At 41.7% G+C, this 15,207-nt stretch overlaps 1 protein-coding gene across 4 annotated transcripts in view; it reads right to left on the bottom strand.

The window, feature by feature from the left end:
• SBNO1 (strawberry notch homolog 1) overlaps nucleotides 1-14,074 on the bottom strand; it is a 57,080-nt gene extending 43,006 nt beyond the window's left edge. Inside the window, exons 1-4 of one of the 4 annotated variants that reach the window (XM_002694566.7) lie at nucleotides 13,926-14,074; nucleotides 5,353-5,484; nucleotides 4,666-4,770; nucleotides 2,465-2,777 (exon numbers count right to left, since the gene is read on the bottom strand). In XM_002694566.7, coding sequence (XP_002694612.2) covers nucleotides 2,465-2,777; nucleotides 4,666-4,770; nucleotides 5,353-5,484 — 550 coding nt within the window. In that variant the 5' untranslated portion in view covers nucleotides 13,926-14,074. The remainder of the gene's footprint in view (nucleotides 1-2,464; nucleotides 2,778-4,665; nucleotides 4,771-5,352; nucleotides 5,485-13,925) is intronic. The other 3 variants (XM_005217972.5, XM_010814004.4, XM_010814005.4) reach the window with 3 other exon arrangements.
• Nucleotides 14,075-15,207: the final 1,133 nt, after the last annotated feature.

The following is a 15,207-nucleotide window of genomic DNA, read 5'->3' as shown; positions in this document are numbered from 1 at the left end:
AGAGAAACCCAAAGGGCTAAGGACTGCAAAAGGGGCAATATCCACACAGATAGAAGAGAACAGGCACGGAATTCCCTGGTGGTCCTGTGGTTAGGACTCCATGCTTTCACTGCTTAGGGCCTGGGTTCAGTCCCTGGCCATGGAACTAGGATCCCACAAGCCAGACAGGGCAGCCAAAAACAAAAGACAAGAGAGACAGAGAACATGCAAAACCTTGCTCTTTGTTATTTCATTGTTTATCTTTCTTCCCTTTCAATAAAAAAATGACCCTCTCCTACAACACAGAAGTTAGTTTATCTTCAGCATTCATTTATCATGTTTCTTTTTCGTCCCTCCTCCAGTATGACAATTTCTCAGGCTTCCACACAAGGATGGCCTTGACTTGCAGTCATCTGTCTTTTAAAAACTGTTACATTGGATGTAGATGTTATTGTACTAGATATTACTTGGTCAACTTCAAATCTACCCTGTTTTGCTCTCTAAACTCTTTCCTCACAATGACACAGCAGTAGTCTTTCTCCTCATTAAACCCAGACTTTAATGAAAACCAGCTTCCACTAACTGCTGACCAGCCCTAAGTCTCCCAAGAGCCATTTCAGATCAGATGCATGGTCCTGCTCTCCATGACAAAGGTTGGAAATCAGTCCTAAGATAGTTAAAACGATTTCTCAATGAGCATCAAGTTGCCAGGCTCCAGTTAGTTCAAGACAGTAACCTTGAGAGTAAAACTACAGCCATAAAGCACAACAGTATGGACTCAAACGGAAAGGTTAGATTATCTGATATTTTTTTTATTACATTTGTCACTGGAGACAATGTTAGTTCTGCATCACTCTACAAACACTCCTTGCCCATTCCTTCAGAATGCCCCAGCCCTCTACTTCATAAATGCAAGGACATTAGAACTTCCAAGCAATCAATTCTGCTGCAAAATTACATACAGTCTGCATCAGATGTTAAAACATTATCTCCCACAGCTGGAAATAAAGCAGTTGTGTGGAAGGAGGAACACTCTACTCAGTATCTATAACCTCATTCCAAGGGCCGAATGGAATGTTACATATTAGTATACATCACCAGGCAGGCAGGCAAATACTATTTAACTCAATAGAAAAAGGAAAGAAAGACTATCCTTCTCAAGAGTTCACATTTTGAGAATTCCTTAGCAGTCCAGTGGTAGAACTCCATGCTTTCACTGCCAAGGGCACAGGTTTGATCCCTGGTCAGGGAGTTAAGATCCAGCAAGCCACCCAATTCAGCCAAAAATAAACAAACAAATTATCTCTTAAATAACTGAGGAATAAATAAGCCACTCTATAAAGAAAAACTAACTGTAAAATTTACATTCTTTACACACAAATGAATTTCTAAAAAAAGTGATCAAACCACTGTTGAGCTTTTTCTCTTTAGATCTAAACCTACACTTAAAATATTAGATTACCTAGTGGTAATTGAACAATTCTTGTGAATATACTAAAATCCACTGACTTGTACCCCTTTAGAAGGTACAATGGTATGTGAATTACCTCAATAAAGCTATTATTTAAAAAGCATTATGAGTGCTCACTTAGAAGAAAATATAGTGAATTAGTTTACAATAAAAGTTTATTTTAAAAAAAATTTACTAAAAACACAACTACCAACAAGCAATGAAGCTAATGACAGGTAAGATCATAAAACTGTAGGAATTAGAGCAAAGCATCAGCCCGTTACCTTAAGCATGGTCCAAAGACCACCAGTAACAGCAACTCTAAAAAGTTCGTTAGAAACGCAGAATCTTGGGCCCCACCCCAGACCTATTGAATCTGATTCTGTTTTTTAACAAGACTCCCATGTAAAGACTTCCCTGGTAGTCCAGTGGTTAAGAATCAGGCTGCCAATGCAGGGGACATGGGTTAGATTCCTGGTCTGGGCAGATTCCACATGCCATGGGCAACCAAGCCCATGCACCACAGCTACTGAGTCCATACCCTAGAGTCTGAGAGCCACACTACTGAAGCCCAAGCACCCTAGAGTGTGTGCTCCACAACAAGAGAAGTGACTCCAATGAGAAGCCTAAGCACAGCAGCTAGAGAGGAGTCCCTGCTCGTCACTACCAGAGAAAGCCAATAAGTAACAAAGAAGACTCAGAGCAGCCAAAATAAATAATTTTTTTTAAATAAAAAGATCCCCAGGTGACTCACAGGTATAAAGTTTGAGAAGCAATGATTTAAAGGACTGAGAAATATGTCAGCCAGCTATTCACAATATACAAAACTTGAGATCTCATGGTGTTAATGTAGCTTCTCAATTCCACACATTATCTCAAAGCTTAAAGCTTTTAAATGTTTGCTCCCTTGAAGGAGAGTCATGCAGACGTCATCTTTCATGCTCAGTTCTTTCAAGACCTAAGTACACCCCTGAAAACACACTGACATATCTTAACAAAGGCAGCAAGTTGACACTACTGAAAACAAAGACTTACTAGCTGCTGTTGCAACTGGCTGAGCAATATTAGCAGGTGGCTTCAGTTTCATGAGTTCATTCAGACTATTATTTTTTAGCAGGTCCTTCAGTTGAACTTGGTCTTTTGAAGGTGCGGAAGTCATGGCATTTCGTACTGCTGGTGCTGAGACTGAAGGGCGTGTGTTTGCAGTAGTCTGAATGAACTTCGTTAAAGTGATGGTTTGCCTATTCGTGGTTACAGGTGGTGTCTTAGTCATTACAATTGTAGATCCCAAGGTTGGAAGCTGATTTATTTGATTCAGCACAAATGTTGTAGTAGATGGAGGCTGCTGCTAGAAAAGAAAACCATATACATCACACCTGTGAAAAATTCTTTACTCTCTATTGCTATTGCTAAGTCACTTCAGTCGTGTCCGACTCTGTGTGACCCCATAGACGGCAGCCCACCAGGCTCCCCCGTCCCTGGGATTCTCCAGGCAAGAACACTGGAGTGGGTTGCCATTTCCTTCTCCAATGCATGAAAGCGAAAAGTGAAAGGGAAATCGCTCAGTCATGTCCAACCCTCAGCGACCCCATGGACTGCAGCCTTCCAGGCTCCTCCATCCATCCATCTTACCAGGCAAGAGTACTGGAGTGGGGTGCCATTGCCTTCTCCGCTTTACTCTCTAGTGCAACTCATATCCATAAACAGAGGAGGCCATTTAAAAATCTAAAACTGACTTAAGAATCTTAGCTAACCACTGGCACTTCATTTCTAATAATCATTAGCTATAAACTACCTAGTTAAAGGGCTTCCCTGGTGGCTCAGTGGTAAAGAATCCACCAGCCAATACAGGAGGTGCTGGTTTCATCTCTGGGTTGGGAAGATCCCCTGAAGAATGAAATGGCAACCCACTCCAGTATTCCTGCTTGGGAAATCCCATGGAGAGGAGTCTGAAGGGCTACAGTCCACGCGGTGGCAAAGAGTCGGACATGGCCTAGCAACTAAACTACAGCCAAGTTAAAATACACCACTTTAAGGTAAAGAAGGTATAGCAGTAATGCTGAGGGCAGCAAGCATAAAATGAGAGTATCCTAAGTAAGCTGTGATGTACAGCAACCCTACATAACACAAGGACTAGGAACATAATTTCTAATCCCAGCACCGCTTCAACTAATAAGATAACCCTAGGCAAATCACTGAGGATCATTTTTCATGTCTAACATTCTATGATTCCTATAGAGTGTTTTTTGTCTACTGCACAGACTATACTGATGTTTAATTTACTAAGATAAAGCCACCAAGCAGAGTTTTAAGTTCCTATGACATATGAAAAATCCACCCAGGTAAATTACAAATATTAGTGATAATATGGATTCTTCCTTTGAGTCTAAGACAAAGCTATATAGCATTTTATCTTTTTTAGTTGGGAATGGGAGTTAGGAACTGGACAAAAATTTTTTAAAAAGTCAAGATCTGAGGATAACAGTATGTCTATGACTTCTACAACTAAAGTACAACTAAGATATTTTTATAAATTTAAATCTATTTCTACTTTCTGCCCTCTTCAAAGTATCTGTTATTTCTCCATGGCTTTTCTAACAAGAATCTTCTAGATTACAATTTATCAATTTTAAATGTAACTTTCAATAATACTTTATCACAAAGTCATCAAATTTTAACCTAACAGTTTATCTAATAATTTATACCACTAGGGCTCTTAAATAAGTAATTTCTATGTTTAGGGAGTTCCCTGATGCCCTGGTGGTTAGGATTCCAGGCTTTCATTGCCAGGGCCAGGGTTCAATTCTTGATAGGGGAAGCTGAGACCCCATAAGGCATAGCTGCCAACAACAAAACTGCTATGTTTAAAGCAAGATGAGGAACTCTACATTTAAAGCATAGTAATTATTATATGTGCCAATGTACCAAACTGATTAAAATGAAAAATGTAATGGGATAATGTGTAGTTCATCTTTACTTCATGAATTCTTGATCATTTTCAATAAATAAACTAAAAAAATGTTTTTTTCCTATCTTTTGATCAACATAACAGAAGAGTGAAAGAAATGTTTTATAAAATTCAGTTCAGTCCTCAGTCGTGAAAGTAGGTGAGAGTAAATATTGGGAAAGCAGCAAAAAGCAGAACTAGTAAAATAAACTATTTTATAATAAAGGTTATTTTATGACTATAATCCTAAACTATTTTCATAGCAATGCCAAATCTAAATAATTCTTACCCTAACATTTAAAAGTGCTGGAGTAGGTACCGTCTCTGGTTCTTGTTTAACAGGAACTGCTGCTTCAGTCTCCAAACCTAGTTCTAATGCACTAAGTGGCACTGACTGGAGAGAAAACATCAGAGAAAGAAACAAAGAATGATGGCAGTGAATTCTGTTTCAAGAACAAGAGATGTATTTATTTCATTAAAATTAAAAAAAAAAAAAAATCCAAGCTTTACATTCAAATGGAATGTAAAACCACTGATACCAGGTACAAAATAACAATATTTATAAGCATAATATCTTCATTAAACTACACTAACACCAGAATCTTATCTTTGCTTTCAGAGAATGTGTATCGTAAAACCTACACAAAAAATGAAAAATGTGTGAAATCTCAGAAAAATGTTCCTATAAAGTACAAAGACAAGTATTGAGATTAGTGGTCCTCCCATAATAACTCTAAGCAATTCATCTCTTGCTTTTATATCACCATATATCAAAGCAGAAAACATCTTGATTTGCACTACAAGTTATTTTCCACCTTGTGAATGAACACTAACACTCAACATAAAAATAATGTTCACATGCATATTTAAAATTAACTTATTAATACCTATTTCTATAACAGAAAATAAAACTAAGAAAAAATTCATTGTTTTTTTTTTAAATTCATTTTTTACAGATGCTTTGGAAAACTCTTACCTGCTGTATGGGAGGGGTAGGTGTTGGAGTTGCAAGCCCCGCATCTCCACCATCAATATCAAAGAGGTCATTTGGACTAATTCCACTCTCGCTCAAAGCAGCAAGCAGTAAATCTTGCCCTGGTTCCACCATCTTTAGAACAAAATATTAAATGTTAACATAAAAAATTTAGGATGACAACTAACACTCTTCTAAATATAAACCAGTATTTTCTACCAAATCCATTTATTCAGTATTTATGAAAAATCTTCTACATAGCAGGCAAAAACAGATGAAAATAGTCTCTTATCCAAAGAAATTCACATTAAGATGGAAAGGACAAGGGACTTCCCTGGTGGTCCAGTGGCTAAGACTCTGCGCTCCCAGTGCAAGGGGCCCAGGTTCAATCCCTAGTCAGGGAACTAGATTCCACATACCACAATGAAGAGTTCACAACCAAATAAAATATTTTTTAAAAAGAAAGAAAAGCCACACTATGTAATTCAAAAATAAAGTGGATGATTAAAAAAGGTGGAATGGACAAAGAAGTATGTAAATCACAGCAAGAGTCTATGTCTACAAAATGCTGTGGGAACAGAGAAGGAAATGGTGAATTAACCTGGAGAGAGAGGTTACAAAGATGACAATGCAAGCAAGTCCCAGGTAAGAAATTGCCAGGCAGACGAGGTTCTTCTGGATAGTGCATTCAAACTCATGGCAGCACAAAGATACTGGCACTCCAGAAAAGATGGCTACAGTAATTCACCATGTTCACCGTGGGTATGGAAGCTCAGAACAGAAATATGAGGTTCGCAAAGGTAATGGAGAGAGACAGGAGATTATCACTACAGCCTGTTCACTATGCGCTGGAGCACATTTAATCTTAAGGGCAACAGCAGTTACTAAAGGGTTTTCAGATAGAGAATCGCATGATGTAGTCAGATCTGTGGCTTAGAAAAATTACTCCATAGCGGTGTGGAAGCAAACTGAGAATGGGTAGAGTAAGACCAAAGCAGGGAGACATCTTAGGAAACTGCTACAGCAGACCAGGAAAAAGATAATACGGTGTTAAGAGCAGAGTACAGAGATAAAGAAGCGGGAATGGATTCCAGGATATTTACGAAGGAGAATCCGTAAGTTTAAATAAAAGCTCAAAATGAAAGAGGGAACATGAAATACACATAGAGTATAAAAGCTGGTAAAGGATTAGAATTAAGCCATGAGAAAATGGGCTGGGGGGGAGGTTGAGCCCAGGAGACCTAAAGATACATGGAGTTCGGTGGAGGGGGGGTGGGGGGATGCCTATTTCGAGTAGGCAGACACATTTTCAGTTGAAGTTTCCCAAGCCAGATCAAAGTATTCTACCACTAAGATGGATTTTTATCTATTTTGTAAGGAAAAATAAAGTTTAACAGAGCTTTCTCAATTTTAACTTTTCTCATTAATTTATCTAAAATAACCAATTTATACATACAAACATACTTATGGGCAATCTGACCGCTTGGTTTTCCTCAGAGAACTAATTTCATGCTACATAAATAATATTCTAATTTCAGTTAGTCCACTTGTTTTCAGACTTTGCAATAGAATTAAATGTTTCATTATGTCCTACCAAACAAAAAAAAAACGTTGTTAGCCAAGAATACCACGACTTCCCAACATACAAGACCTACTCTTCTAGATGAAATCAGGACATTTTAACAGAGAAATTCTCTACTAGATAAATCTATGTCATCTGTACATCATTTAGAAAGATGTTCTAAAGGAAGTATGAATGAGTTTCAGGTGGAAACCACAGACACTGAGAAACAAACTAAGGGGAGACCTGCTGTTTAAAAAAGAAAAGAGCCCAAAGAAGATCTCCCCAAAATTTTTCAGAGAAATGAAGTCTAAGGAAGAAAGCATTTTGAGCAGACAGGAGGAAGGGAACTGACAGTGATTAATTGTCTTTTGAGCTTCCCTGAAAGTTCAGTTGGTAAAGAATCAGACTGCAATGCAGGAGGCCCCGGTTCAATTCCTGGGTTGGGAAGATCTGCTGGAGAAGAATACTGAAGCCCACTCCAGTATTCTTGGGCTTCCCTGGTGGCTCAGCTGGTAAAGAATCAACCTGCAATGTGGGAGATCTGGGTTTGATCCCTGGGTTGGGAAGCTACCTTGGATAAAGTAAATGCTACCCCTCCAGTATTGTGGCCTGGAAAATTCTATGGACTGTATAGTCCATGGGGTTGCAGAGAGTAGGACACAACTGAGCGACTTTCACTATTTTTCACAAGCCTTGCGGCGTACTTAGCTCTTCATGTACATCACTAGTCCATGACAACCCTTAGCAAGATAGGTACTACAATCCTAGACATGAAACTAAGGCTCAAAAAGTTTAAATTACCCACCCAAGGCCACACCTAGATCTAGACTTCTCTAACTCCCAAAGTCATGCCATCTCTTTCCAATCAGTAGATAAAGAAGTCAATGTTGGTGTGGAGTTTTAATACTTAACTTCAGAATAAATGCCTGTCTGAACTGTAATGGGGAGTGTTGATATTACACAGCAAGATGGAAATAGTATGAAAGAACCAGATGCCAGAGGAGACAAGGAGAAATATCCCAACATGGATTTAATATAAAATTGACAAACTACTCCAATAAGGAAGTAATAAATAATAGTTGACCATACTTTACAAATTACTATTCTAGTACATAGTACATATGTACCAAGAGTGCTAAATTAATGCTTAAAAAAATACATTTTCAATTATAAAATACTTCACTAGGACCAATGACCTAATTATACTCAAAAGTACACAATATCATTAATTTCAACAAAAAATCATTTAAGTGTTACTGAATTCATGAGCTTTTTGAAATATATTTTCCGAACAACTACAATTAAAAGTACAAAAATATTACAGAAGAGAGGAATCTGGGGAAGAAACTTGTTGGCATTCACACGAGAGATAACAGCAACACTTGTAAGTAACATTATCAGTGATCTCTTCAAAGTTCATAGGGATCACAATTTGAGACCCTCTGATCTGAGGAGTGACCAAGCGGAGACAATACTGTAAGAGACACTGTCTTTCACAAACTATTAGTGAAAAAGATTTTAATTTTATACACATCTTATATACAAATAAAACCTAGAGCCTTTCTCTCAAGCCAATTGGGCAAAAATTTCCTATTTGTACTTTTTTTTTGCAATGAGAAGCAGGGAAGGGGATATAGAGAAAACATCTATGCCAGTGTGTAACTTTATTAAGCAAAAACCCTTAATATTTAATCATATTCCTATTCTGAAACTATTACAGACTTACAGAATTTCAGTGCTCAAGCTAACAGAGCCCCTAAAAGGTTATATTATGCAACCTTCTCCACATTTTACAAACAAGTAAGATATATTCCTGAGAGGGAAAACAACATTCTCATTTTGAAAGTATATAATGTAAACGCAAATACCATTATGTGCAAAAGAACTGTCACAGTGTCTACAAAGATTTCACAGACCTCCGGTGACATTTAATATGTAGTAGCAACCTAACAACGGAGAAGGCAATGGCAACCCACTCCAGTACTCTTGCCTGGAAAATCCCATGGACGGAGGAGCCTGGTAGGCTGTAGTCCCTGGGGTTGCTAAGAGTCGGACATGACTGAGCGACTTCACTTTCACTTTTCACTTTCACGCATTGGAGGAGGAAATGGCAACCCACTCCAGTGTTCTTGCCTGGAGAATCCCAGGGATGGGGGAGCCTGGTGGGCTTCCGTCTATGGGGTCGCACAGAGTCGGACATGACTGTAGTGACTTAGCAGCAGCAACCTAACAAATACTTTGGCCACCTGATGCAAAGAACTGACTCATTTGAAAAGACCCTGACGCTGGGAAAGATTGAAGGCGGGAGGAGGAGATGACAGAGGATGAGATGGCTGGATGGCATCACAGACTCAATGGACATGAGTCTGAGTAAACTCTGGGAGTTGGTGATGGACAAGGAGGCCTGGCGTGCTGCAGTCCATGGGGTCGCAGAGAGTCGGACATGACTGAGCGACTGAACTGAACCTAACAAACCTAAAAGTTACTAACCATAGAGTGATTCTATTTCAAACAATGAACAACAAAAAGGTTCTATTTTGTCATAAATACTTTCAAAAATATCACCTGTTCAAACAGTACATCTATCAAAATATCAATGATAAATAACAAATAATAAATAAAACAGTAGTAAAGAGAAACTAAGAAATATCCTTGGCAGGAAAAGAATCCTGAGAAACAACAGCCAATCAGAAGAATGAAAGGATACAGTTCCCACCGAGAATACCAACACTGAAACCTATCAACAAAGACAAGGTTCCTCTTGTTGAGACCAAAGCAGATCCTTCACAGCTCTGGAAAGACACGAGGGATGTATCTGCAGTGGCAGCAGCACACCACAGAGGTTGAAGTGGGAGTCAAACAGAACACATGGCTTAGCATACTGCCAGTAGTATGAGAAAGTCAAGTAACAACGACTCAGTTTCCTCATCTTCACATGGGAATAAAATGAGAACCTATTTTATAGGATTGCTGTGTTGATTAAATGTTATGCTGCTGCTGCTGCTAAGTCGCTTCAGTTGTGTCCGACTCTGTGCGACCCCATAGACAGCAGCCCACCAGGCCCAGCAGTCCCTGGGATTCTCCAGGCAAGAACACTGGAGTGGGTTGCCATTTTCTCCTCCAATAATTAAATGTTATACTACTTGGGATAAATATTAGCTGCTGCTAAGTCGCTTCAGTGGTGTCCGACTCTGTGCGACCCCACAGACAGCAGCCCACCAGGCTCCCCCATCCCTGACATTCTCTAGGCAAGAACACTGGAGTGGGTTGCAATTCTAGCTATTAACTATCATACTGATAAACATTACTTCAAAGTTCAAAAAATGTTTTTCTTCAAATTGCTGATGCAACACCTTATTTCCAGAATATAAACTTTACCTGTTCGCATTTTAATTCAATAATTAACTTCCATATTAGCTCTATAAAATACCAGCTCTTTTTTACTCAGGTCATACTTTCAATTTGTCCAGTTAACCAGCGTATCTAGAGGAAAGTGGCAGACATCTTCAGATGTGTACACACAGTATCATTTTTAAGAAGTATCTTTAAAAAAAATTATCTTAGGGAGGGGCCATACGTATACTTGTGGCTGATTCATGTTGCTATATGGCAGTGTGTTTGTCGCTCAGTTGTGTCTCTTATGACTCCACGGATATATGGCAAAGGCCAACATAATACTGTAAAGCAACTATCCTCAAAAAAAAAAAAAATCTTTGCCTGAAAAGGATTTTTCTCATTATTTAGTAGTGCTAAGCACATCTGATTTTTGACCCAACTTTTGTTTTTACCCAGCCGGGATATCTGATGACTGACATTTAGCTTAAGAATCTGAAGGATAATGATCCACTTTGAATTTAACTGGTAAGTCCATCAACAAGTATTCATTAAGTGTCTACCGGGCACTGGTTCCTTAAGACTATTAGGTAGAAGGGAACGTAGATATAAACAAGTTTGCTAAAGAAAATTTTCTTTACCTAAAAAGGTATAATCTGTGTTTTTTAACACCTACTTCCCCAAGCAGCAATTGCTCATTGACATGCCCCTCCCCTCACTCTGACTGCAAAATCTATAGAAAGAATGGAATCACAAAGGAATGTGCAGATTATATACAAGTTCCAAAAATGTTTTGAAAAAGCACCATGAGAAAGAACGGGGGAGGAGGGTGAAACTACGTTCTTAATCACAACATGAAAATCAGATGGCTAGTCTTCCCAACATTCACTGGATGGTTGGACTTTTTTTCTCTTAACTCTCAAAATAATCCATAAGTAAAAATTACCTGTTATCCCCTTGTTGGAGATGAGATACTGAGGCTTAGAGAGATGAACCGTAACAAGTTAACAACAAAGCAAGCTTGGAGCAGAGTTACAAACCTAGGAGGGCTGATACCACACCTCCCAGATCCTGTGCTTTGAATCCCATACCAGTATGTTTCAAACTGCTAGTCACAACACAACGAGTTGTCAAATAATTTACGTTATGACCGGTATTTTTTAAATGTTTCAAATACAGACTATTCAAATATGTTAAATACAGAACATAGTGCAGCACACAGTAAAAAGTAAACGTTGTTATATAAAACTCAGTTCTACACATGTATTAATGTGCTAGAGTTCACAATATAAAACACATTTCTTACTATGGAATACAGTAAAAAGGTTTGAAAATCACTGCTCTGTGCTACATACTGTCTGCTAAGAAGTAAATAACCAAATTAATTTGATGGGTTTTGTACCATATATATATTTTTTGTTCATAAGAGAGTTCCTGCTCTTCAAGAGCCTATCCTTTCCATCTACAGAAAATTTCAGTGGTATCCCAAGGCTGTCCTTAATACTCAGTTCAGCCACATCAAAGTGGATCTGTCAATTAGCATAAAAAAAGACAAGAGCAAAAACTCAAGGATTACATCATTTTGGTTACTAATTGGGTATTTAACGGAAAACAATTCCTCTCAGAAAGTATCTTTCTTTACTCCAATGTTCAAAAACCCACAGAGCCTCAAGTTACCTGAAAAGTCAGGTAACTTGTGAAGACCAGCCCTCAGACCTGCCTGCTTTCTTACTTCACAGGCAGGTCAGCAAATCTCAAATCAAAGCTCAATTTAGAGACTAAGAAAGGCCAAAATGTTATCTGTACCTAAAGTCTTCGCGGGTTGGGGGGTGGGGGGTGGGGTGGGGGGGAGCGGCACGAGGACGACTTTAAAAATCTGTGGTAAAAAAAAAAAAATGGTAATCTCAGTAACGCCCTTAAAACCTGTAAAACTGCCTGAAACATAAAAGCACTCAATGGACGAATGACTGGATGAATGAATTTATCAACTATAAGTCACTCACTAAACCTCCCTTTTTAACACTTATCCAGCAACTGAAGTAAAATTTACTTAAATTTCTGAAGAACTGTAAGGAATAAATTTAGACTGGAAATAGACTGGGAGATAAAAAGCAGAAGCCAGAGGAAAACAGTAAAGAAGTCTTCTCTGGTAAGGTAAACACTGGAAACAACTTCTTTAAACATGAAAATAAAATGTCCCCTTGCTTGCAAAACTAATGTCCTACCAGCAGTAAATTCTACATTTTACCCTAGAAATTCTGTACAGACTATCTTTTGTGCAATGATGAAGGCTTTCCCCATTGCTTACAAAAATCAGTTCTGACTGCCGTAAATAACCGGGAAAATATGGGATCCCTTCGCACTGTTAGCTGGTTTAAGTGACTGCAACTGTTAGGAGGAATAGCGATAGAGAGCAACTAAGGATTTGACAGCTTTCTGGGCCCTCCTTGGCCGACACTTTAGAACCCCATTCCGTCTCTAATTCTGGTTACATTGAGAATATGAAATATTTAACTCAACATAAATTGCTAATAATCAACTTCAAAGGTCAAAGGGGACCCAGCTTTTAACCTTCTCTCATCAACACGTGTTCAGTACAAACTTCCGGGTGCAGTTACAATTGGCTGCGCAATTCAATGGATAAAAACGTTGCTTTCTTTGACTCTCATTTTCTCTCCCGTTCTTTTCCCACGTTTCTCAACCAGCGACTCCCCAAAACAAAAGCCTCCCACAGTAAACCGAGCACGCACATAAAAAAGAGCTTCTCCGTGCGAGGATCAAGTTAGTGGTCCGCAAACATTAACCAAACAGAAGCACAAAGCCGGGGTGGAAAGGGGAGGAGCTGGATGCCAGGGTCAGGAAAGAAACAATCACAAGGGTTCAGGAACATCCAAATCTCCTCAGCGGTTAAACCGACTTCAAACCACTACTGGGAAACCACCAGCATACACTGGTTTGGGGAACTTTAGATGCTCGTTACGCCAAACACTCTCAAAGCAAGCAAATCCCCAACCGACTAGCCCCTCCACAGATGCCTGCTTAGCGTCTAGGAGGCGGGCGAGCCAGCTTGGGGCAAAATTAACCTCATCACTGGGTGAAGCGTGAAGGTGGCCCCACGTGTCCCACGTACCGTCCCCACCACCCCGACAGCGAGGTGACCAGCAAATTGTAGGTGCGGTGTCCCGTCGCTCCCCGCACTCTCGCCCTGAACCAGAGCAATGCCTGGGTACGAGGACTTTTGAAGGACTGCGGAGCTCACTTTTCTGCGGGTCCCGGGACCTCACAGACCCTGGTCTAGCCGCGGAACCAAAGGGGGCGACCCAAGCAGAGCCGGAGCCGGCGTCCGCAGACGCTGACTCCTCGCTTAAACGAGGTGTCTCCAACCCCGGACAGCGCGCCCTCGGGGCCCGAGAGCCCCACGCGCGGCGACCGCAGGGCCCGGCGCTGACGGGCGGAGGAAGCGAGCGCGGCGGGGCCGCCGCCGGGACCGTGCCCCCGAAGACCCCGGGGCGCGCAGCGGAGGGGGCGGCGAGGGAGGCCCCAAGCCAGGGTGAGGTGGCGGCCTCCCCCCACCCCCCCCCCGAGCCCGGCCCCGCACGGCCCCCCGAAGAGGGTGGGAGTGGGAGGCTGTCCGGGAGAAGGAGTGTGGAGGCAGAAAACGGATAAGGGGTGGACTTACTTTCCCCGCCGGATCCGACACCGGAACAGATTCTCTCAGGTGACGACAGCTTGAAGAACCAGAGGCGACGGGAGCGGAGGCGGCGGTGGCGGCGGCAGCAGCGGCGTCCGGCTCTGCCTACCTCCCCGCCGCCATCTTGACGCCCCTCCCCCAACCCCCCCGCCCCACGGGGAGGGGGTGGGGCGACGGATGAGGCGCCGCGCGCACGCAGCGCGCGCCGCGCGACCCACGTGACTTCCTCCCTCCCCCCAACACCCTACTCCCTAGCACTCCTCTCCGCCCCGCCTCCGTCCTAGGTGAAGGAAGATGATTTCCACCCCCCCATGACTGCCCCCTGCCTTCGCCGCCAAGCACGAACTCCGTCGCTCCCGCCGACCGGGTACCAGTGGTTGGATCCAAGGGAATTCCGGAACCCAAACGGTCCATTACCGCGGCTCCCGGGTGGGCGAGGGGTGAGGGGGCCGGGTTTCCGAGAAGGGGGAGGGGGGGAAGGCGAAGGCCGCCTAGGAGAGTCACGTGTCTACTGCTTCCGCCGGGGCTCGAAAGACGTCGCGAGAGTTCCGTTCCTCCGCCCTTTCGCCCCCGCGGGCTGTCGGGAAGAAGGTCGGTGCTTTGACTTGCCACGAGGAGGTCAGCTGGTGGGCCGGGCGCATGCGTGCCACACCTGCTTTCAAAGTCGCTAGGAGGGGCCTGAAGCTGTTTTCAAACGTTTTTGGTGTGTGGCTTTGGCCCAGGAGGTTATCTAATAGTGTCTCTGTCACTTTGAAACGCTTGTTACCTTAATGAATTCTAGAAAAAAATATTCGCCTACTTATTGCTTCTTAGGCTTGCTCAAAGCACTTTATTTAATGTGAAACCGCAAGTAACTGGAGCCCCTCGGCTGTTCTATTACCATAATCAAATCCTAAGGAGTGAGAGCGCGGTTAGCCCCTCTTTCTCTTTTTCTCGCGCACACCCACTAACCGGAACAAACTGTTGCTCTCAATTAATGATTGCTGCAGGTCTGTTGCTACCTCCTCTCTCTTCCTTATTTTTGTATTCTCCGTTATGATTATTGTTACTGGTACTACTACTAAATGACCTGACCCAGAATAAACAAATTAACTTGGTAACCCTTTTGTAAAGTCATCCTGAGAATGCTGTTTGAACCCGTTGCTTAGGTAATGGGCACGCTGGGTGATTCTTGCCCCCTACCGGTGGCGCGTCGAACTCGCCTTGTGCTCCAAGCAAATTTAGTGGTTTGGTTAACTTCGAGGTAAAAGCGTGAGCTCTTCTAGAGACA

The sequence above is a fragment of the Bos taurus genome, chromosome 17, assembly GCF_002263795.3.
Source record: "Bos taurus isolate L1 Dominette 01449 registration number 42190680 breed Hereford chromosome 17, ARS-UCD2.0, whole genome shotgun sequence".
Lineage (NCBI taxonomy): Eukaryota > Metazoa > Chordata > Mammalia > Artiodactyla > Bovidae > Bos > Bos taurus.
This window is presented reverse-complemented; position numbering and strand designations above follow the sequence as displayed.